The sequence below is a fragment of the Myodes glareolus genome, chromosome 11 (assembly GCF_982192425.1).
Source record: "Myodes glareolus chromosome 11, mMyoGla1.1, whole genome shotgun sequence".
Taxonomy (NCBI): Eukaryota; Metazoa; Chordata; class Mammalia; order Rodentia; family Cricetidae; genus Myodes; species Myodes glareolus.
Window position 1 is genome coordinate 23,489,439 of NC_142036.1, and position 24,389 is coordinate 23,513,827.

Genomic DNA, 24,389 nt, shown 5'->3' on the forward strand with positions numbered 1-24,389 from the left:
CATGGAGAAAAGTTCCCTTCTGCTTTGCAATGCTTCGCTGGGTGCCTCCTGCAACAAGAGAGATCGGGGAATGCACATGTGGGGAGGAGGAAGGACACTGGACGTCAGGATGTAAACGGTCTCGGGCCACTCACTTCATCTCCAGCACCTCTCAGTTTCCTTATGTCAAGAAGAGATGCTGATGAGGCTGTAGCTCAGCAGTGGAGCCCTTGACCAGCATGCATAAGATCTCAGGTTCAATCCCTGGTAGCTACAGAAAAATCAAATTAAAACAAAACAAAACAAAAAACTAGGCCAAGTCAAGTCTCTTAAAGATGGTAGCAGTTTGTTCAGTGAGCCATTGGGAGGCTTGAGATAACCCACAGAAAGCCCTTAGCTGGTTACTCATTCATTCATGCATGTCTGTTTCTCCCACCCTTAGCTGATTCTTCCCCTCCTGGTGCCAAGAACTTGACTCTTCAGAGAGGCCATGTCATGGTGCCTATTAATGACACCAGTGAGTCCCCCGCCAGCTGGCACGAGCAACCACAAACACTGTTGCAACTCTAACCACATTTTGATATCAAACGTAAAACTTCAGGGAGCAGATGCCGTGGAAAGTTAATTTGCAGCATTGCTGTGTTTACCCTCACTACCTTTAAAGCTTCCCATTGGTTGATGTTTGGGGGGTGGGGACCACCAAATGGTGAAGGCCACTGTCCCCCTCCTCTAACCATTAACCAGCAGAGACACCGACAAACAGGATTTAGCAGGCAGTCTCCCTGGAGACTACTGTACATCTGCTAGGATCCCAGGCAGCAGAGCAGAGCCCGCAGGAGCGACCTGAGCCTACTGCAGACGTGAGTTACCTCTGAGCGTACTCTGCTCCCCCTACTCTTGTCAGGGTCCCCACCTCTGCATCTGTGCACTCCAGAACGCAGCCACATGTGCAGTTTGCTCGTTGGAGATTTTTAGTAAACGAACACGCAGTCAGCTGTGAAATGAGCCAACCTTGTGGAATGAGCCAACCTTGTGGAGGACTTCCAAGACCCTAGAATCTGGGGGTCACCACTGGGGTTTCATTTCTCCTCAGCTACTGCCTTGCAGGAACTGTCACTGAGAGTGGTAGCTATGTTTCACCGGTTGCCCAGGGAAGCATCATTAGCTACCAGGAACTGGAGCTACTCTCAGAGCTGAGACGGATAAGTGCCAAGCAGGACTATGGGATGGGGCTGGGGGTACACAGCCTGGGCATGCAGGGGCACTCTAAAGAGTGCCCACACACCCCTCTTTCATGGTTCCTCCCTTGGTAATCTGGGATGGGGATGATGCTGTTAGGAGAAAGACCTGTACTAACTCTCTGTATCATCCAACGAGCTATGATACCTGCCTAACACCCCACCTGATCCAAGTCACTTGGGAGAGGAATGGCAAGGAGGATGTTAGTCGAAAGAAACATATGGCCCTCGGTCCTTTCACAGGCTGCCCTTAAAGAGCCACCTCGCTGGCCATGTGGCTTTTGATAGAGATAAGCAGGGTGGCTCAGGAGATGCATGCCCTGCCCTTTAGGGATGTCCTGCCTTGGCCAGTTCAGTTTGCCCAGCTCTACAATGAACTGAAGGATGACTCATGAATTGAGTTTATGTAAGTCATGTATTGATGACAGCCACACCAGACATTCACAACAGTCTCGTGAGGCAGTGGGAGTGTTCAGCTCCATCCTGCAGGTTTGACACAGGAAGAATGAGGCACACAGTCCCCCCCCCCCCCGGAAAAAAACAATGGCAGGAAGAGGAAGGAGATCCGGGTAACTGGGGTCCTTCCCCCAAAGGGGATCATAGACAGGCAATGGTCCAGTGAAGAAACCAATAAGTCCATGTGTAGAAAACAAGGCCAGGGGCAGAAAGAAGGGAAGAAGAGAGGCTTTCTGGAGACAGTGATCTGAGTGTCAAAGACCGAAAAGAGAATGAGTTGGGTAGAGGATGGAAAAGATGGGCCCACAGAGTGGAGCCACATGGGCAGGGGCAGGGTAGGGTCGTCTTTATCTCCATGTCTCAGGTCAGGACGGAGCTCAGCAAACACTACAGGGACTTTAGTGACCTGCCCTGCCTTCTGTGTCCTGCCCTGTCCTGTCCTAACCTCTGACCTGGCCTAAAGGAGGGTAACAATCCAGTGTGTGTCCAAAGGAAACCTGTGACATCCAGCAGTGCTGCAGACAGACAGACAGCATTCCAACTTAAGACTGAAGGACTGGGTCATGAGAGTCCAGTAGGCTGGGTCTCCTTCCTCTTCCTGCTGTTTCTGGGGGCAACTGTGTGCCTCACTCATATGAGTTGCCCACATGAATGAGGGTGATCTTCCTGTGGGCACTGGGGAGCCCCTGAAAACTCATCTTCTCCACAGCTGTGTCCTACCCCTATTCAGTCACAAATGTTAACTTTCTAGATTGGGTAGTCCCCAAGACATTGACTTATAATGTTGTTGTTGCTTGAGAATTTGAGAATTTCACACATGAATATGTGTTCTGATCAAATCCACTCTCCGTTCCCTCCCCTTCAGGTCCTTCCCTCTTCCTACCGCATCTTCCCAACTTCATATGCTTTTGTTTTTGAGTTTTAGGGTTTTTTTTTTGTTGTTGTTGTTGTTGTTGTCATTTTGATTTGTTTTTCTAGTCAGGGTTTCCCTGTTGTAACAGTCCTAGATATCCTGGAACTCACTTTGTAGACCAAGCTGAGCTCAAACACATGCAGGTCTGCCTCCTGAGTGCTGGAATTAAAGGTGTGCGGCCGCCACCACTACCTGGCCTTCTTTTTTTGAATACCGAGTCTACTTCGTGTGGCTAGCATGTGCATGGGTGTAGGGCCGTCTCCAGAAGCATGGCTAGTCTCTCATTCTGGAGTGGCCTTCTGGAACTGATTCTCCCTTTCCCAGAAGCCATCAATGGAAAACCTACCGCTGTTGCTCTGCTCCAGAAACATAGTAGCAATCTGCCTGCTGGGTTCTCATCTGTTACCCAGGGATGATGTGTTCTGATCAAATCCACTCTCCGTTCCCTCCCCTTCAGGTCCTTCCCTCTTCCTACCACATCTTCCCAACTTCATGTGCTTTTGTTTTTGAGTTTTAGGGGTATTTTTTGTTGTTGTTGTCATTTTGATTTGTTTTTCTAGTCAGGGTTTCCCTGTTGTAACAGTCCTAGATATCCTGGAACTCACTTTGTAGACCAAGCTGAGCTCAAACACATGACTCTCAACCCTACCTCACCATAGAGGCTTCTTTCTGCAGTAGGCAGCGGTTGGCACAGAGACCCTCAACAAGTCAACATCAAGGCTTTTAAAAATCACACAAGAAATAAAAAGGTGGCTTTACAAAGTAAAAGTCCAACCACACCCAACCTGAGCATTGTTTGCACACTGCCCTTTAGCAGGGCATCTTTCTCTCCCTATGCGTCTCACTATGTCCAGTGGCTTTTCATTCTGAGCGGGAATCAAAGGGAAACCCACTTAGCAGGGTTTCGTACTGTGCGAACTGAGCATGGTTTAGCAAGCCATCAGTTTTGAAGGCGAGCTTGGCCGCACTTTGTTTTTTTTTTCTTGTATGTTAAATATATGAGTTTGTATGGGTACTTAACCCGTCTGAGTTTCCGGCTGCCTACAGTAGAATTAGGAAAGCCTACTTTGAGTTTTTTGACGTAAAGTACACAAGAATATAGGTGGAATACTTGAGGAAGTGTTGGGTTAAGTAGCAATGGTGCTGAGTAAAGCTGTCTTTAATTAAGGACACCGAAGTCCAGAACTTTGTTGTGACTGCCTGGGTCAATTTCTCTCACAGCCAATGTGAAGGAAAAACGGGTCTTGGCCTGCCTCCCACGGCACTGTGTGCCCCGACTCTGGGACTGCCATACTGTCTAACAAACACTCTTGGTTTGGCAGGACCTAGTCAACCAGAACAATGCCATTTGCTCTGTATGCCTGTCTCCTATGGCTCTCCACCAGTGGCCTTGTGACTGCCAATTCTATAGATGACAGCAGTTCCGGGAACCCTCACCGAGGCCTGGCTCCCACCAATCTTGACTTTGGCTTCAACCTGTATCGTCACCTAGGGGCCATGGATCCTCACAAGAATATCTTAATCTCCCCCGTGAGCATCTCCATGGGCTTGGTAATGATGTCCCATGGTGCCTCAGGCCCCATAAGGACCAAGCTTTTCCAGGAGCAAGGCTTCAACATGACAGAGATAACTGAAGATGAGATCTACCAGAGTTTCCAGCAGCTCGATCACCTTCTCAGTCAGCCAGACAGCAACTTGAAGATGAACATGGGAAACGCCATGTCCCTTGACCAGAGCCTGGATCCAAGAGACTCATTCTTAGCAGACGTCAAAAAGTATCATGAGTCAGAGGCCTTGATCACCAAGAACTGGCCTGAAGCCTGCCAGAGAATCAACAAGTATGTCGAGAGTAAGACACAGGGGAAAATGACAGACATATTCTCAGAAGAGGATCATAAAGCCCCCCTCATCCTGGTCAACTACATCCTTCTCAGAGGTACTGTTCTCCCCGCATTTCCATCCCGATGAGCTCCCACTCCACTGCACATCTCCCGAGTACCCACAAAGCCATCCCATACAAAATGGTCTAGAGTTCAGTTCACAGCCGGTTCTGATCATGTGTTGTCCCTAACAAATGCCAGTGTCCAGCAGGTTGGAACCTCCACAATGCTGTTCTCGAACACTTCCTAAAAGATGTGTTAAAATTATAGATTCTAGAACTCATGACAGACCTCCTGAAACAAAACTTCTGTAGAAAACCAAGAATATGCCATGTGTGCCAAGTGTGCTAACCTAACGCCACTTTTATGATCAGTCAGGGATGAGATATCTCCAAACTGACTGAACTTCTGCTATAACACTGCTTCTCAGCTGAGGGTGAAACTGAAGCCCCGAATTTCCCAGAGACATTAGGCAACCTTGGCGAACATTTTTTTTTTATGTCACATCCAGGAGTGAGATAGGATGAACTATTGGTGTCCAGTAAGTAGAGGCCAGAAGGTCTGCTGGACATGCTACTCACAATGCTATTCACAATGAACACACGCACATGCATGCACAATGCACACATATACAAACACACAAACGTAGAGAACATATACACTGATGTATACACAAACACACAGCCCCCCCCCATGGTGTCATCTTCCCTAAATATCCAGAGGGTCAAGACTGAAAGCCTCTACTTTTTTGTCTTCTTTGGCCTCGTGTCTTACACTTTTCCTCCACTAAGATCTTAATACACAGTGTGTGTGTACACACGCAATACACATACAAACACATACAACACAAAAACACACATAGCACACATGCACAACATGTGCCCATATACAGTACACACACAAATACAGTGCACACACAAATACATATAGCACTCATACACACACTGCACACACACACAACTCACATACACACACACACACACACACACACCTCGTCTGGCTGTACCATATTCCTCTCCTGTCCTTGAGCATGCCTGTTTCCATAGAAGACCATGTGAGCCCCTTGATAGTACTGTAACCAATTACTGCGGACAGTGGCTATATGCATTTGTTATCGGATCACTGTGGGAGTCAGGAAAATAGAATGGGCTGTGCTGCTTGGGGCTGGCTCCTGAAGACCAGAAGAGGCTGGGGGTTGGGAGGTTGTTGCAAGCAGAGAAGTTTTGACTCAGTTTAAGGAGCAACATTCTTCCTGTCAGAACTGACCAATCCCATAACAAATAAACAGACTGGATGATGACCCCACCAGCTGAGGGTGATGGGGGAGCTGTGAGCCTAAAGGCATCCTTCATCCTTACTCTGTACAGGAAGCATCATTGTCTGGAATGCCCTCATTCCAAGTGACAGAGGTATGAGCCTCCTCCAGGAACTGACTAGACTTTAAAGATGGTTCATTTTCCCAAAGCCAGCTCTTCCCTCTTCTCACCAGAGACCCTGAGTTCAAGGTTTGAGTTTCTAGGACCACCAGAACTCTCAGCACTGAGTCTCACCTCAGGCCCAGAGTCCCAGGTAGAAGTCAAGTTCAAGTGAGGCCTACCCTACATCCCAAACCCATTACCCTGTTTCTCTTCCCTTGCCTGTGTTTGAAAGCCAATCAAGCAAACCTAATCCTTAACCACTAGAGAGGCATGGAACAGGACAGGCTTCATAGCCCAGCATGCTGCTGCTGGTCCACTCTGTTGCATGCAGAACAGTCTGTAGATCCTGGGGATCATTTCATCATTCTGGAAACCAGGCAGCCCAAGCTGGGATAATCCTGGCATGCAGCAGACAGCTGCCTAGCTTGTTTCTACAGGGACAGTGGGTGTTCAGCGGCTTCAGAAGAAGGTGTCCAGTCTTTATTTTAATTTCCAGTCTATAAACCTAATGACTGATATTCCCTTACCCCATCTTTCCCCCTCCCTCACATCTTTTAAGGCATGTGGCAACTTCCCATAAACCCAGAGAACACCAAGGATGAGGACTTCCACGTGAACGAGACAAACACAGTCCGGGTACCCATGATGTTCCAGTCCGGAAATATCGGTTACCTTCGGGACACGGCGATTCCCTGCCAGCTGGTACAGATGAAGCATTTGGGAAACGGAAATGGAACTACCTTCCTCATCCTTCCTGACCAGGGCCAGATGGACACTGTCACTGCCGCACTTAACCGGGACACAGTTGAGAGGTGGGACAAGACCCTGACCAAAAGGTAAGCCCTCCAGGCACCATGTTGGTTTCTATGAGGTGTGTTACTGGAAAATGAGGCAGAGAGACTTTTTCTCTCTGGTATAGACCCCAGAAGGCCTTTTGGCAGAAACAGCTGGTGATGGTAGCAACAGAGTAGGTGAAAGGTCAGATGAGCTCGCCAGCAAGACAGGCAAGCAAGCAGAGCTTTTCCCTCTGATCTCTCTTCCTCCGTCTCATATCAAAACTCAAGCCATTTTGATGGGTCCTCTCTCCTTTGTTCAACCTCTCTAAAAAGGTTTTGATGGATATGCCTGGAAATGTGTCTCCTAGGCAATTCTAATGTCCAGTCATTTGAAAATGAAGATCAACCATCAGAGGCCTTAATAGCACATAGGCTGAAGCAGCCATGATAGGAATATTAGCAGAGGGGACAGGATTTGGTTTTTGAGACGAAGAATCACATAGCTAGCTTGGCCAGGACTACTGCTCCTGACCAGGAGTTCTCACTAACTCTTCTCCTCTCTTCTTCAGAGACCGTAAGTATTGATCAGCGGTCCAGTGTTGTGGGAGGCTACTCATTTGTTCCCGGCCGCCCCGACTCTAAATAACCACACAAAAATCTGTATTAACCACAATACTGTTTGGCCAATAGCTTAAGCATATTTCTGGCTAACTCTTATATCTTAAATTAACCCATTTTATTTTGTTAATCTGTGTATCACCATGTGGCTACAGCTTACCGGCAAGGTTCTAGTGGGCTCCAGCAAAGGCACCTCTCTCCTGAAGGTGGCTACATAGCTTCTCCCTGACTCTGCCTTCTCTCTCTCTCTCTCTCTCTCTCTCTCTCTCTCTCTCTCTCTCCATATATGGCTTTACTCTGTTAATCCATTGGCTAAAAGCAGTTTCTTTATTAACCAATGGTAATAAAACATATTCACAGCATTCATCACTTTCCCTTTTCTGTCTAAATAAAAAGGAAGGTTTTAAATTTAACAAGGCACGATTACATATAACAAAACAGGTATAAAGCAAGAATTACTATTACAGTATTTATATATACTTTATTTTATCATAACTAAGGAAAACTATAATTATAGTTATCTATTCTTAACTCCATCAAAGACTCCAGAAGGATATACTATTACCTACGTAAACAGGAGGAGCATTATAAGCAACTTCCAAAACTATAGAATTGATAGAGACATCTCTCTGCCTGGACAGTCACCCAAAGTTCTTTTGTAACATTGGGGCATCCATCTTTAGCCTACAGGCCCAGAGTAGCCAGTAGACTTTTCTATGAAGCAGGAAATTTCAAAGACAGTTTCACCTACATTGGCAGTTTGTCAGTCACTTTCTTATGAATCCTGCAGAATGTCTGACAGACTCTTTTATGAAGCAGAAATCCCAAAGGACTGTCTTAACTTTAGGCAAGTTTAGCAGTCATTTTTTTCTGTGGATCCTGCATGTCCAGTTCATCAAGCAGTCCAGGCAAGAAAATCTTGCCCTACCTTTCATCCCTAGTGAGTGAGTCAGACTTGTGTTAAATGTGCTGAAGGGATCACACAAAGTGGACATCTGTCTGAGAAAGGATATGTTGCTGTCTGCCTCTAGGTCTAGTCTTGGACCCTCTAACCTTTCCTGTTTCACCCTGAACAGGCAAGTGAACCTGTACATCCCCAAAGTCTCCATGACTGGTACCTATGACCTTAAAGATGTGCTGGCAAGCATGGGCATTGCAGACTTGTTTGTCAACCAATCCATTTTCTCAGGCATCACCCAGGATTCCCCACTGCCGTCTTCCAAGGTAAGTGTCTTGGAGTCTTTTCTCCAAAATTTACACTAAATATCTTAACAGTAAGCAACACAGCACATTTGTGAATGGTCCCCTGTAGGTGGAGTTTTTCTGTCCCACAGCCACTATCAAATAATCACTCAGAGGCTTAATATTAATTAAAAATGCTTGGCCAGTATCTCAGGCTCATTACTTACTAGATCTTACAACTTAACCCATTTCTATTAACCTATGCATTGCCCTGAGGCTCATGGCTTTTACCTTTATTCCTCTAATCTCTGTGTGGTGCATGCAGCCTGTATCCCAACAGGGAAGAAGTTAGGTGCAGTCTAGGCTCTGTAGCTGCTGCTTGGACAAGGAGCAAACACATGATGCTTTGGGAATCTTGACTGCTTCCCTTCCTGTGGAGCAGAGGGTGAGATGTCCATGTGATGAGACATGGATAGTTCCTGCCTCATGTCAGGTGCTCATTTCCTGCCTCTGGTATGTTTCCCACAGATGGTCCACAAGGCCTTGCTGCAACTGGATGAGACAGGTGAACCAACCAGAACCACCAAAGAGGCTCCCCTAGAGGTGACATCTGAACCACCCACTGTCAAACTCGACAGGCCCTTCATCATCCTGATGTTTGACGGCTTCACATGGAGCAGCCTGTTGATGGGCAAAATCATGAATCCAGCTTAGTGCGTGCCAGAGGAGTTACGGTGCACCCGACTTTGGGGGAATCAAAACCTCTCCCCAGTCTTCTTTAGGTTTACCCCAAACCCACCCAGGCATCCCCACTTTTAGATATCTTGCAATGAATAACAATTGTTACTACTCCCAAGACAAGTCAATTGAGAAGAGAGCATGGAGAAAGAGGAAACAGTTATTAAAGGATGTTTTTGCAAACTCTGGAGTCCTGGACAGTTGCATTCTGATGAGGGCTCCATTCTTGATTTATATATATGTGGTGCCTTCTCCCTGTCCTCACATGGAGGGAAGAGCAGGAAGAACTCTCTAGGGTTGTTCCAAAGGGCACTAATCCTATTCATGAGGGCTCCACCCTTATGATCTCATCACCTCCAGAAGCCCTGCTGGGCTTCTAAGGCTAGGTTTCAAAATGAACCTGTAAGACATTCAGTCCATGACATTTAATCCTAACACAAGAGGGGTGATTCCAACCAATAAACCACCTCTATTCCGACAAGAACAAGAACACAACACAGGGCATCTTGGATCAGCCATGGATCCAGAATGCAATGTGTTCAGGGAGATGTGTGGCCTCAGAGGGAGACTGGCCTGAGACAGAAGCCCAGCCAGGTCATGGAGCAGTCCACAGCTGAAACTAGAACAATGTGGTTTTCTTTAGAATGTTGAGGAGAGAGGGACTGGCAACTCCTGGAGGGGCACTGGAAGGGATGACAGATGAAGCCTGTCATGGGTGAATGGCACAGTTATCAGAGGAGAAAGTGGCAGATGTGAGGGATCAGGTCTAACACTTGCTGGTTCTCTGTTCTTACAGAGATACGTGCACACAAATGCAGAGCCCCCCTCATCCCCACAGGTTTGGACCAGCCACATTGAGGCAGTTCCCCTACCTCTACTCAGAATGTTCTCATGTCAGCTGTGAACAGGACACTATTTCCTCTCCACCATGGCTGTGGTTATGGTTTTGGTTTCATTTTTTTTGCAAACTTTTGCAAAGAATAATCAAACCAAGTTCATAGTTTCCTTCCTCTTAATTCCACCAATCCTTAAATATACTTCATGTATGTGTTTCATGTGTAATATGGTTTCAGAATATGCATTTTTAAATAACAGATATTTAGTATAAATCAAAAGTGCCAGTGCCATCTGAAATCAATTGGTTGGGAAAATTCTTTTAAGCCATGTAATGCTTAGGAATTGCTAGGTACTGAAGGAAACGTGCAATTCTTCTCATTTTTGAACTAATTCCAGATGAATCAAAGATATAAGCACAAAAATTAAAATCATCATGAAATAAGAAGGCAATGCATGTTTTTAAAACAACTTCAAAAGGAGCAAGCATATGTAAAACTCAGAACCACTGAAGAAAAGGCTGGTACACTGAGCTACACAAACAAAGTTTATTGAGTTTCAAAGACAATGAGGAAGGGCCTCTTAGTTAGGGTTTCCTTGTAGTAAAGAGACACCATGATCATGGCAACTCTTATAAAGAAAATATTTAATTGAGGTGGCTACTTACAGTTTCAGAGATTTAGTCCATTATCATCATGACAGGGAGCATAGCAGTCGGGAGTATGGTGGTGTGCAGGCAGACATGGTGCTGGAGAGGTAGCTGAGAATTCTAAATCATTCAAGCAGACAGGAAGTGGTCTGCGACTCTGGGTGGTATCTTGAGCATATATGAGACCTCAAAGCCCGCCTCTACAGTGACATGCTTCCTCTAACCAGGTCTTATCTACTATAACAAAATCATACCTCCTAATAGTGCTTTTTTTTCCCCTTTGGGGCATTTTCTTTCAAACCACCACAGAGGAATAAAAATATAAAAGTTAATTTCTCTAACATGTCACTTATTAGTTTTAAGAGATATGGAGGAGCTTGGATTGGACCTGGGACAATAATGGCTGATTGAATATTCTTTTTTCATATTAAAAAGAGAATAATTTTTTAGCAAATAATTGATTTTCTATCTCCAGTAATTTCAAAAAGCATCTGACTCAACTTTACTAGTAAAAGCCCTTGTCTAGGAAAGCACACGTTTTTCAAAGGCCAACTTTTAGAAAAATTGTAGCACTAGGGTTAGAGATTTAACTCAGGGAAGTATACCATTACTGCACTACTTTTCCTAGCAGCAATGACTAACATATGGCTTTGAATTTTCTGCAAAGAAAATACTATTTGTGAAAACAATTTTCTGCCTTTTTTAAATTGTTTTTATTGAGTTATACATTTTCCCCACTCCCCTTCCTTCCTGACCTCTCCCCTTCCACCTTCCCCTTGCCCCAGCCTTCCAATTTACTCAGGAGATCTTGCTTTTTTTCTCTTCCTTAAGTATATCCATGTGTGTCTCTCTTAGGGTCTTCTTTGTTGTATAGGCTCTCTGAGGTTGAGGACTATAGGCTGGTTATCCCTTGCTTTATGTCTAATATTCCCTTATGAGTGAGTACATATTGTATTTGTTTTTCTGGGTCTGGGTTACCTCACTCAATATGGATATTTCTACTTCTGTCCATTTGCCTGCAAATTTCATTATTTTTTTTTTACCACTGAGTGAATAGTACTCCATTGTATAAATGTACCACAATTTACTTATTCATTCTTCAGCTGAGAGGCATCTATATTGCTTTCAGGTTCTGGTTATTACAAATAATGTTACTATGAACCTAATTAAGCAAATGTCCTTGAGGCATGATTGAGCATCCTTTGGGTATATGCCCAAAAGTAATATTTCTGGATCTTGAGATAAATTTATTTCTAATTTTCTGAGAAACCACTATACTGATTTCCAAAGCAGTTGTGCAAGTTTGCTGTCCCACCAACAATGGAGAAGTGTTCCCCTTACTCCACATCCTCTCTAGCATAAGTTCTCATCAGTGTTTTTTATCCTGGCCATTCTGACAGGTGTAAGATGGCATCCCAGAGTTGTTTTCATTTGTATTTCTCTGATGACTAAGGAAGTTGAGCATTTCCTTAAGTGTCTTTCAATCATTTGAGATTCCTCAGTTGAGAATTCTCTATTTAGGTCTGTACACCATTTTTTTATTGGATTATTTGTTCTTTTGATGTCTAGCTTCTTGAGTTCTTTGTATATTTTGGAGATCAGTCCTCTGTCAGATGTGGGGTTAGTGAAGATATTTTCCCATTCTGTAGGCTGCCATTTTGTCTTGTTGATAAATTCCTTTGCTTTACAGAAGCTTCTCGGGTATAGAAAGTCCCATTTATTAATTGTTGCTCTCAGTGTCTGTGCTACTGAAGTTACATTTAGGAAGTGGTCATCTATGCCAATGTGTTCAAGGCTACTTCCCACTTTCTTTTCTACGAAGTTAAGTGTGGTTGGTTTTATGATGAGGTCTTTGATCCACCTGGACTTGAGTTTTGTGCAGGAAGATAGATATGGATCTATTTTCATTATTCTACATCTTAACATACAGTTATGCTAGCACCGTTTGTTGAAGATGCTTTCCTTTTTCCATTTTATAATTTTATCTTCTTTGTCAAAAATCAGGCATTCATAGATGTGTGGATTGATATCTGGGTCTTCAATTCGAGTCTAATGGTTCTTCTGGCTGTTTTTTTTTTTTATAGCAACACTAAGCTGTTTTCATTACTGTAACTCTATATAGTACAATTTGAAGTCAGGGATGGTGATGCCTCCAAAGTTCCTTTACTGAACAGGATTGTTTTGGCTATCTTGGGTGTTTTGGTTTTCCATATGAAGTTGAGTATTTCCTTTCAAGGTCTGTGAAGAATTTTTCTGGGATTTTAATGGTTATTGCATTGAATCTGTAGATTATTTTCGGTAAGATTGTCATTTTTACTGTGTTACTCCTACTCACCCAAGAGCATGGGAGATCTTTACATTTTCTGATATCTTCTTTTATTTCTATCCTCAAAGATTTAAAGTTCTTGTCATATAGGTCTTTCACTTGCTTCATTCGAGTTACCTCAAGATATTCTATGTTATTTGTGGCTATTGTAAAGGGTGACGTGTCTCTGATTTCTTTCTCATCCCATTTATCATCTGTAAATAGAAGAGCTATTGAATTTTTAAATTTAATCTTGTATACAACTACATTACTGAAGGTGTTTATTCATTGTAGGAGTTCCCTGGTAGAATTTTTAAGGTCACTTATGTATACTATCATATCATCAGCAAATAGTGAAAGTCTGACTTGTTTTCCAATTTGTATTCCCTTGATATTCTTTTGCTGTTTTATTGCTCTAGCTAGAACTTCAACTACTATATTGAATAGATATGGAGAGAGTAGACAGCCTTGTCTTGCTCCTGATTTTAGTGGGATTGATTTGAGTTTCTTTCCATTTAGTTTGATGCTAGCTGTCAGCTTGCTGTACAGTACCTTTATTATATTTAGGCATATTTCTTATATCCATGCTTTCTCCAAGACCTTTATCATGAAGGAGTGTTGAATTTTGTCAAAGGTTTTTTTCAGCATCTAAGGAGATGGTCATGAGTATTGTTTTCTTTGTTTGTTTGTTTTTCTTTAACTTCCAGATTGTTTATATGGTGAATTACATTGATGGATTTCTGTATGTTGAACTATCCCATCATCTCTGGAATGAAGCTTACTCGATGGAGTATGTTTCAGATTTTATAGAGTATTTTTGCATCAATGTTCATCAGGGAGATTGGTCTGTAATTCGCTTTTTTATTTGTGTCTTTGTGTAGTTTGGTTATCAAAGTAACTGTAGCCTCATAAAAGTTTGGCAATGTCCCTACAGTTTCTATTGTGTGGAACAATTTGAGGAGTATTGGTATTAGTTCTTCTTTGAAATCCTTGTTGAATTCTGTGCCAAAACCATCTGGCCCTGGGCATTTTTTTATTGTGAGACTTTTGATGACTGTTTGTATTTCCTTAGCAGTTATGAGTCTATTTAATTTGTTTATGTGGTCTTGATTTAATTTGGGTATTTGGTACTTATCCAGAAAATTGTCTATTTCTTTTAAATTTTTTGTGGAGTACAGGTTTTTGAAATATGACCTGATGATTCTTTGTATTTCCTTCAATTCTGTTGTTTTATATCCCTTTTCATTTCTGATTTTGTTAATTTGGATATTCTCTCTGCCTTTTGGTTAGTTTGGATAAAGGTTTGTCTATTTTGTTAATTTTCTCAACTCTTTGTCTCATTGATTCTTTGTATTATTTTCTTTGCTTCTGTTTTGTTGATTTCAGTTCTCAATTTGATTATTTCCTGTCATCTAGTTCTCCTGGGTAAGTTTGCTTCTTTTGTTCTAGAGATTTCAGGTGTTCTGTTAATTCACTAGTATGGGATTTTTCCAGCTTCTTTATGTAGGTATTTAGTGCTATGAACTTAGCACTGCTTTCATTTTGTCCCAGAAGTTTGTGTATGTTGTGCAGTCATTTCAATTTTTTGCATCTGTTAAGATTTGCTTTGTTACCAAATATGTGGTCAGTTTTACAAAAGGATCTATGTGTTACTGAGAAGAAGGTATATTCTTTGGGGTTTGGGTGGAATGTTCTATAGATGTCTGTTAAGCCCATTGAGTTATAACATCTGTTAGTTCCTCTATTTCTCTGTTAAGTTTCTGTCCAGTGGTGAAAGTGGGGTATTGATTGTCTTCCACTATTAGTGTATGTGGCTTGATGTGTAGATGGAAGTTTCAGTTCTACACAGTTCTGCAGCCATTCAGTCACAAAGAAACACACAGAGGCCTATATTAATTATAAACTGTTTGACCTATTAGCTCAGGTTTACTATTAACTAGCTCTTGCAATTTAAATTAACTGATAATTTTTGTCTTTGCTAGCCACATGGCTTGGTATCTTCTATCAATGAGGCATTCTCACCTTGCTTCCTCTGCATCTGCCTGGTGACTGCAGACTGAGCCTTTCCTCTTCCCAGAATTCTCTGAGTCTGGCTGCCTCAGCAATACTTCCCACCTGGCTACTGCCAATCAGTGTTTTATTAAACCAAAAGAGAGAGAAATCTTTACAGGGTACAAGAGCATTATCCTACAGCACTGATATGTGATTTAAACTTTAGTAATGTTTCTTTTACAAATGAGGGTGCCCTTGTATTTGGGGCATAGATGCTCATAATTGAGACTTCATCTTGATGGATTTTCCCTGTGATGCATATGAAATGACCTTCTTCATCTCTTTTGACTAATTTTAGTTTGAAGTCTATTTTGTTAGATACTAGGATAACTACACAAGATTGTTTCTTAAGACCATTTGATTGGAAAATTTTTTCTCAACCCTTTACTCTGAGGTAATGTCTGTATTTGTAGTTGAGGTGTGTTTCTTGTATGCAGCAAAAGGATGGATTCTGTTTTGTACCAAATCTGTTATCTTGTGTCTTTTTTATAGGTGAATTGAATCCATTTATATTAAGGGATATTGATGATCAGTGATTGTTAGTTCCTGTTATTTTTGATTTTGTTGGTGGTGGTATTCTATGTGCATTTCTCTTCTTTGGGATTTGCTGGTGTAGGATTATCTATTGTCTTTGTTTTTGTAGGTGTAGCTAACTTCCTTGGGTTGGAGTTTTCCTCCTTGTACTTTCCATAGGGCTGGATTTGTCATGGAATATATTGTTTTCTCTGTCTATGTTGATTGAAAGCTTTGCTAGATATAGTAGTCTGAGCTGGCATCTGTGATCTCTTAGTGTCTTCATAATGCCTGACCAATACGTTCTGACTTTCATTGTTTCCACTGAGAAGTCAGGTGAAATTCTGATAGGTCTGCCTTTATATGTTAATTGGCTTTTTTTTTCCTTTGCAGCTCTTAATAGTTTTATTTATTCTGTATGTTTAGTGTTTTGATTATTATGTGGCAAGGTGACTTTTTGGGAAGTCTAGTCTATTTGGTGTTCTGTAAGTTTCTTGTATTTTCATAGGCTTGACCTTCTTTACATTGGGAAAGTTTTCTTTTATGATATTGTTGAATATATTTTCTGTGCATTTGAGCTGGATTTCTCCCTCTTCAATTCCTATTATTTTTAGGTTTGGTTTTTTCATGGTGTTCCAGATTCCCTGGATTTTTTGTGATAAGGATTTATTGAATTTATTATTTTCTTTGATTGATGAACCTATTTCCTTTATTGTACCTTTAATGCCTGAGATTCTCTCTTCCATCTCCTGTATTGTGTTGTTTATGCTTGCTTCTGTAATTCTTGGTCATTTACTCAGATTTTCCATTTCCAGATTTCCTTGGTTTGTGTTTTCTTTATTGCCTCTATTTCAGTTTTCAAGTCTCCAATCATTTTTTCCACCTGTTTGTTGCTTTTTTTTTTTTGGTTTTCTTTATGGGATTTGATGATTTCTTCCATTTTTGCTTGTCTCTTCCTCCACTTCTTTGAGGGAATTTTTCATTTCCATTTTAAGGGCCTCAGTCATCATCATAAAGTTATCTTTAAGGTCATTTTCATCTGCATTGGGATATTCAGGTCTTTCTGATGTAGAACCACTAATTTCTGGCATGTTGGATTGTTTTTATGTTGCTGAGTGTACTGCTGTCCACCCATCTTTTCCTCCATTCAGAACAGGTGGTGTAGTTGGGGGCTGTGGCTCTGTTGAGGTGTAAGCAGGGCAGACTCTTTGGTAATTGTTCCTATGGTTGCTTACAGACCCAAGGCTCAGATGGTCAGTCCTCCAGGTGCAGGTGTGGTTGGAGCTGAGGTTAATTTTGGGAGGCCATGGCTGTCACTGCTGAGGCTTCCCTCAGCAGCCTGAACAAACCTCTGCACCACTGAGGCTTCAATATTCTTATGTATCTTCCCAGAATGCAATAAAACCAATACGATACAAATAAAACTCCCTGTGATTCAGGCTTCCACATGGCATTATCACCTGAAATCTGAACTCCAGGAGAGGGTGGGTGTAGGAAAAGAAAAACACTTGGGAAAACATCCTAGCATTATTGGGAAGTGGTGATAAGCAGGCTATGGAGCCAAATATGTGGGCACAACTCACTGGGGGTGTGTCATATCTTGCCTTGGCCACTTCCTTTATTCCGTTTCTGTTTCCTGACCACCATAAGGCAAGCAGCCCCTCATGTTCCTACCACCATAGCGTTTCACATCACTACAGCTCCCAAACGAGTGGGTTCAATGATCATGATTTGGGGATGCCTCAGTTCTAAGCAAAATTAACCCTTTTTCTTCTTTTGAGCTATTCTGTCAGGCATTTGTCAAAGCAATAAGAAAGCTAATGAGAAATGTCTGGATTCTACTTTTGCTTTCTTTTGTTTCACTTTTGTCAAAACTTGACAAACAAATCCACAAGAGAAATACAAAGAACCTCAGGCAAGAAATAACATGACCAAGTATCAAGAGAAAACTCTTAAAATCAGCCCCCCTCCCAACAAAAAGACACACTACACAAAGAGGACAAAAGTAAGATGAGGCTGGATTTCTCACCTGAAGCTGAATTTTCACCTCAGGTTATATTAACCAGTTGGTATGCAAAGTGAAAAAACACACTCTATTTCTGTGCGATCCTAAGGCACACCATACAAACTGAGGTTAACAGGAAGGGACCACAGACAGGCCTAAAGTGAAAAACCCACAAAGCAGCTAGGCATAATCCTTCCAACAGGCCTGAAGAGAAAAGAAACAAGCCTGTATTGCCTGGGTGGGAGAACAACCAAGCGACATGAAAACCACATGCACTGGGAGCTCTGGGAGTGGACTCTAAACCAGAAAACGTGGGGCAGTTGAAAAGATTTGAATAATTGATATAATAAACACAATATAGTATCCCTATAAGTTTTCTGGGTTTGATCAGTATATGGTGTTTATGTACGTAGTTTAAAGATGGTATAAATGCATTATGGTTTTTTGCAAAGTTTGGTAAGTTCAAGAATGTTTATAAATAGAAAGTTAAAAATCAGAATTCATTATAACTATAATCTAAAGATGTATTTAAAGTTCCGGAAGTGAAGGAGGGAAGTGATAACATTTTTCAGGAAGAAAAGTACCCTTCAAATATGAAAACAAATGGGTGAAGAGGTGACTCGGAGGTAAAGAGCACTGGTTGCTTTCCAGAGGACCCAGGTTCGACTCCCCACACCATCATCTGGGCTCTCAACCGTTAACTCCAGTTCCAGGGGGATAAAGCGCCCTCTTTTGAACTCTGTGGGCACTGCACACACATGGCATACAGACATGCAGGCAAAACATCCATACACACAAAATCAAAATAAAAGCATAAATGACAGCAAAGATTTTAGAAGACCAAAGATGACACACTTATTAAATACAAGTTTAAAATAGTTATTTAGGCAGAAGATGATTCCAGGTGGGAATTTGAACCTACTTGGAAAAATGAAGAGCATCAGAACAGTAATATGTGGGCAAAGACGGAAAATATTTCAAAGATATCTTTAAACTATGAATTATTATAACAGAAGTAATAGTAACACAGCTTGACAAGCAAGTTATCAATTAATTTCGTCAGCTCTTCCACCATCATTGCTCTATAAATCTAAGTCTGGATCTTCTTGTTTCGGCTTCCACATTGGGCACGATGCTGGACTTTGTCAGTAGAGGGCGCCAGAGAGACACTGCAGAATGAAAGGGCTTCAGTTTCTTGCCTGATTCAGGACAAACAAGTGAGATGGAGCCCTAGATGATAATTAGATATAGATAGAGACTGACAAGGATGGTAGAGAATAGAGACAAAATATAGTCAGAAGTGTGGACACATGTCTAGATGAATGCAGCAGATGATGGAAGTAGATACCCTGAAAAATAGTAGTTAAAAGATTTTTTCTTAACGATACCTCTCAAATGCATATTTAGACACACATACAAACCTGATTCTTATTTTTTTCTTTTGCTTTTTTTTAAGTAGTTTTTCAAAAAAGGATTTTTTTCTGTAGTTTTGGAGCCTATCCTGAAAGTAGTTCTTGTAGACCAGGCTGGCCTTGAATTCAGAGATCCACCTGCCTCTGTATTCTGAGTGCTGAGATTAAAGGCCTGTGCCACCGGGCACACCTGATTCTTAAAGCCAGAACTTTTTTTACATTAAAAAAAAACATTAAATTTATTCTTGATTCTTACTAAAGCAAAAGTTGAGACAAAAACACTGATTATTTACACTGTCATTTCACATTGTACTGGGATTATTTATCAGATGATGCAATTAATTACAGAAAGGGGAGTGGAAGGAGCAGAATCAGACTGTCTGCATTTTCACAGTGTGGTCATAGGCCTGCATCACTAAATAGACAATAGGATTCCAAAGTCTATATCGAAACTACACATGAAAGCCAATGATCACAGAAATCGGAAAATGAATCACCAAAATGTCATGTTATAATTAGCATAAAATGACACTTTCAATATACACAAATAACTGCCAGCCAAGACTTGCAATGAAAGAACAAAGCCAGCAGCTGTCCAAAAGATGCCACACATGGGGATAAATATACAGTGCCCCAAACCTGTATTGAGTAAAATAAACCGCTCCTTAAAAATCCAAAATCAAGTCGGGTGGTGGTGGCACACACCTGTAATCCCAGCACGTGGGAGGCAGAGGCAGGTGGATCTCGGTGAGTTCGAGACCAGCCTGGTCTACAGAGCAAGTTCCAGGGAAGTGAGGGCTATTACACAGAGAAACCCTGTCTCAAAAAACCAGAGGGAATGTGCAATACAAAATCAGACATGAACAAATTAGATGTGGAAAGTTATTCCTTCCCGAGTGGTTCAAAATCACCCACATGCTGCTTCCTCTCATACAATGGATTAATTTATTGGGGTTCCAGTAAAGAGACCAACAGTTTCCTTCTCCTAGGCAGACAGCACGACATCAACCATTTACAAAACATCCAAGGATTCCAGGACAAGAAGAAGCTGTGGTCTTGGGAAGAAGGGGGGAGGCTCTTGTGACAGACGGAGAGTGGGTGACACAGATTCCTTAGTTCTAACGCTGGCAACTGCACATAAGCACATAGGCAGACTGATGGGTGAGAGCTTTAAAGATGAGTCAGGACAGCCAACCACAATAAAGTAGGGATAAAAACAAACAAACAAACAAAGGAAACCGGCTACTTTATAATTTTAAAAATAATTTTAAAAAATGTGGATAATGTCTAGCTTGCTGATTTATTATAATTAAAATAAAGTGTAATTAAAGATGGTTAATGATTAGAGGGTTAAAAAAAAGTCTGGAAATGACTCAAGCACAAATGACAATAATATTTGATAAAGAATGATTTTTAGGAACTGGAGAGATGATGTGGTGGTTAAGAGCACTGGCAGCTCTTCCAGAGGTCCTGAGTTCAATTCCCAGCAACCACATAGTGGCACACAGCCATCCATAATGGAATCCGAAGCCCTCTTCTGGCATGCAGACATACATGCAGATAGAGCGCACTCAGTATACATAAATAAATCAGTAAGTAAATAAATAAATAAATAAATATTTTTCAAAATGAATGACTTTTAAATAAGTGACTTGGGACAACTGGATGACCATTTGAATAGGGAGGTGTAGAATTCGAGCCATTCAACATGTGAGACATTGTACAGAGGAATAAAAAGAATCAAAGATAAATGAAAAAAAGAAATGAAGCTACACAGTATGAAAAGGAAAGTGTCCTCCGTGCTGTGCAGGAGGTTATGGAACCTGTTGAGTTACAGGGTCAAGTTCATGGGCAGACTGTGAGGGGCATGCCCTTAAATAAGTTTTAGCTCAGTCTTTCTTCTATCCCTGTCGTCTGTCCCCTGGTGGTTCACAATGTGGCTGGGGGCCTCTGCCAGAAGCTCCCCACTACTTGAAGCAATGTACAGAAGACAACATTTATTCTGGCTCCAGGTTTCAATCTGTGCATTGTTTCTGTCCAATATTTTGTCACTGTGATGAAAGAGAGCAGTTAGTGCAGAAACCGGTACCAAGCAGTGGGGCCATTGCTGCGGTAAACCTGACAGTGGTCTAAAGGGGCCTCAGAGTGATGTAGGCACCATGTAAGGGGTCAGCATGGCAGGACTTCAGAAACGCCGATACCATCTGGACTGCAGGGTCTGTGTTCATGGCTTCCAGATGGGAGCAAAGACCCAGCTGGAACTTGAGGCCATTCGTGGTGCATTTTAACGAAGAATCTGACTATGTTCTGCCCATGTCCAGACATTTTGAGACAGGATCTTAAAATAATATGCAGATTTGTTTGGCAGGTAGAATTTCAAGATAGTGTAATGTTCAGACCAACCCATGGTCCTTACTTGATGTTTTAGGCCCCGGTTATAACAATAATCTAGAGTGAGAAGAGGAGCAGAAAGCTGAGAGAAATACACAGTTTGGGAGGATGGGTTTAATGTTACAGGCAAGGTGAGCACAGAGAAAAGAGATCTATTGTTAAAATGATGGACACAACTGAAAGGCAGTCATGCACTTTGCTCGGGCACCATAAGAAATGTACCCTAAGAGGGTCCTGCCCTCCATCTGAGGATCCAGGGTATAAAAATGCAGTCATTAGAAACACATTCCTTTAAAAGTGAGTGCTTGAGAAGATTGAGCCTCGCAGGCACACAGTTCAAACAGCCACCGAGGTGGGTATTTTCTCAGGCTCAGCCACACAGGCATTCAGGGAATGCTGCATCCATGGTACAAGTGAGCCATGATGAGCTAGTCTCAAGATGAGCACAGATGTTGATGTCATATAGCTGGGGCTGTCTGCAGGCTCAACAATTTCCAGGGTTATGGGGCCATGGAGACCTGCATTGAAGTTCTAGAGGAAAACCAATCAGAGTAGGCAACAAGTAACAGAACTGAGTTCTGTGTGTGAGAGATGTGCTTAGGGAAAGACTAAGTGACAGCTGGGACTCCTGAGGCCATGTGTGCCACAGGCAGCAGAGACACAGGAATGGGACTAACCAGGCCCATTGGAGCCTAAACAATGTCACCACTTGTCACAGCTGGTTTGGGGTTCTCACCGTGGCCCAGTCTTTCCTTGTTCTCCTTCTGGTCTCTTTTGGAATGGAGACATATACTCTGTGTTACCGTACAGAATAAGGATGTAACTCATGATTCGACTTTATAGGGGCTCGCGGCAAAGAGTTTGCTTTGAGTCTCAGAAGAGACTTTGGATTTGGGACCTTTGAACAGTGTTGAAACTGTTAAGACTTTGGGGAGTATTGAAGTGAATGTTGCATTATCAGATGGCTATAAGCCATGTCAAGGACATGGCCTGGGTATAAATGTTCCCCGTAGACTCATATGTTTAAACATATGATATCCAGTTGGTGATTCTGTTGAGATTATGGTCCCTTAGGAGCATAGAACCTACTTCATGGATGCAGGATACTTAGGAACAGAATTTTAAGGACTATAGGTAAGCCCTGTTTCTAGTCTTTTTTTTCTCTAGTGCTTGATCCACTAAGATGTGGGGAGTGTCTATCACATGCTTTTAGCAATAAGAACTCAACTGTGTCTTCCCCTGAGATGATGGATAGAAACCATGAGCCAAAATAAATCTTCCCTTCCTTAGATAGCTTCAGTTGGGTGTTTTGTCAAAATAATGAGAAAATTAACTAATGCTGACACTACCATATGTGATAATTAGTTTGTAATTTAATGAAAAATTAAAAAAATATATATACAAAATGAGCAGAGAGACATGAACACAAATATAGAGATAGTGATTAAACATTTGGATACATGCTCAACCTCACTTAAAAGTCACCAACTAAAACTGCCCCGAATTCCCATTTGCTAAGTACTGGGACAGCAGCAAATGTGAATAGATGGGGGTGTGGCTGGGTGTGAAAACGGCCCATCTCATTCTTCTTTAGTAGAGGCCAGACTTTCCCTGCGAAGAGAAGTTGGTAATCTGCTTGGTGTTTGTTTTCTAAGGCGGATGTAACCAATTACCATAGACTAAATAGCTTTAAACAACAGAAGCCATGCAGTTCAGTTTGGGAGGGCTAAGGTCAAGGTTAAGGCCTATCATTCTGTGTCTCCCTCCTAGCTTGCAGGTGTCAGCAGCCATCTGCATTCCTTGGTTGTGGAGACAGCTCTAGTTTCTGCACCCATCTTCATGTGGCCTTCCTCACTCATGGTTCTCTGCCTTTTGGCCCCCTCTGCCTTTCTCTTGTGGGAATATTCATCATCCAAGCCAGTAATCTCTTCCTACCATCCTTAACCTGATTACACCCACAAAGACTAGTTCACCTAATTCTGTCACATTTATACATTCTGAGAGTTAGCTTGCATCTAATGCAGTGTTTTCTTTAAAAGGTTTTATTTATCTTACGTGTGTGAGTGTTGTCTTTTGTATGTGCAGCATATTCATATTTGGTGCCCATGGAGGTCAGAAGAGGGTGTTAGATTTTCTGGAACTGGAGTTAACAATGACTGTGAGCCACCGTGTTGGTGCTGGGAACCAAATCTAGGTCCTCTGCAAGAGCAGTCGAAGCTCTCAAACACACATATATAGATTACAATACACACTCATAAAACTCCAACCCCAAGTGGTCATTGTGTGTGTGTGTGTGTGCTTGTGTGTGCTTGTGTGTACAAGCACACACAACCTCAAGGCATGTGCTGTCTTTCTCTCATACTTCTCTCCCATTTAATGTTCATGCTTAAATCTACATTAAAATCTCCTCTTAGTCAATTCCAACTTTATTCTAAAAAACAAAATAAACGAAACAAAACCTTATGATTTTAAGCATTTACCCTTGATGCAGAAGCCTGACTTTGAGGAAATTAAGCTAATGACACACATTTGGCAGTTTTAAAAAATAATCTCCCTAAAGTGTTTTGCAGTTGCAAAACATTAGACATCATATTAAAGCCTAAACCTGGGAAATTTGTTGAGTAAACGCTAGAATACTGTGAAGTCATGTAAAGAAGTATCAGTTCCTATAGGTGTCGTCATGATTTCGTAAAAAAAAAAATAAGAAAGACAAACACATATGTTTATCCTTACATAAAGAAATGAAAGAAAAAGAGCCGGAAAGAAAGTGGTTAAATGATGCTCAGGAGACAGGGAAGGGTCAGATGAGAGTATGAGGGATGGTGTGCAATGGTGCACCTCCTCCTGCACCTTTTCATATGGCTTAGACTCTGGGCATAACAGTATCATTTTACAGACTCAACAGTACAATGAAGATGATAAAAGTCTCAAAGCCAAACGAAAAGATAAGCATAGCAGCACATTTCGGATAACCACACAGAAGGAGAGAGAAAGAATTGAGCCAAGGATCTTCTGAACATGGCGTTTGGA

General features: G+C 41.9%; 1 protein-coding gene across 1 annotated transcript; it reads left to right on the forward strand.

The window, feature by feature from the left end:
- Positions 1-681: 681 nt before the first annotated feature.
- On the forward strand, positions 682-9,381 carry Serpina6 (serpin family A member 6). Its single transcript, XM_048431477.3, has 5 exons — positions 682-839; positions 3,909-4,522; positions 6,444-6,720; positions 8,355-8,502; positions 8,989-9,381. The coding sequence occupies exons 2-5, from the start codon at positions 3,928-3,930 to the stop codon at positions 9,172-9,174; spliced, it is 1,206 nt and encodes a 401-aa protein (XP_048287434.3). The 5' UTR covers positions 682-839; positions 3,909-3,927; the 3' UTR covers positions 9,175-9,381.
- Positions 9,382-24,389: the final 15,008 nt, after the last annotated feature.

Bases quoted from the DNA above. Each gene is read 5' to 3' on its own strand.
- Serpina6 (XM_048431477.3), top strand. From the start codon at position 3,928: ATGCCATTTGCTCTGTATGCCTGTCTCCTATGGCTCTCCACCAGTGGC. The intron at 4,523-6,443 runs GTACTGTTCTCC...ACATCTTTTAAG, and splicing joins CAACTACATCCTTCTCAGAG to GCATGTGGCAACTTCCCATA. The intron at 6,721-8,354 runs GTAAGCCCTCCA...CACCCTGAACAG, and splicing joins GACAAGACCCTGACCAAAAG to GCAAGTGAACCTGTACATCC.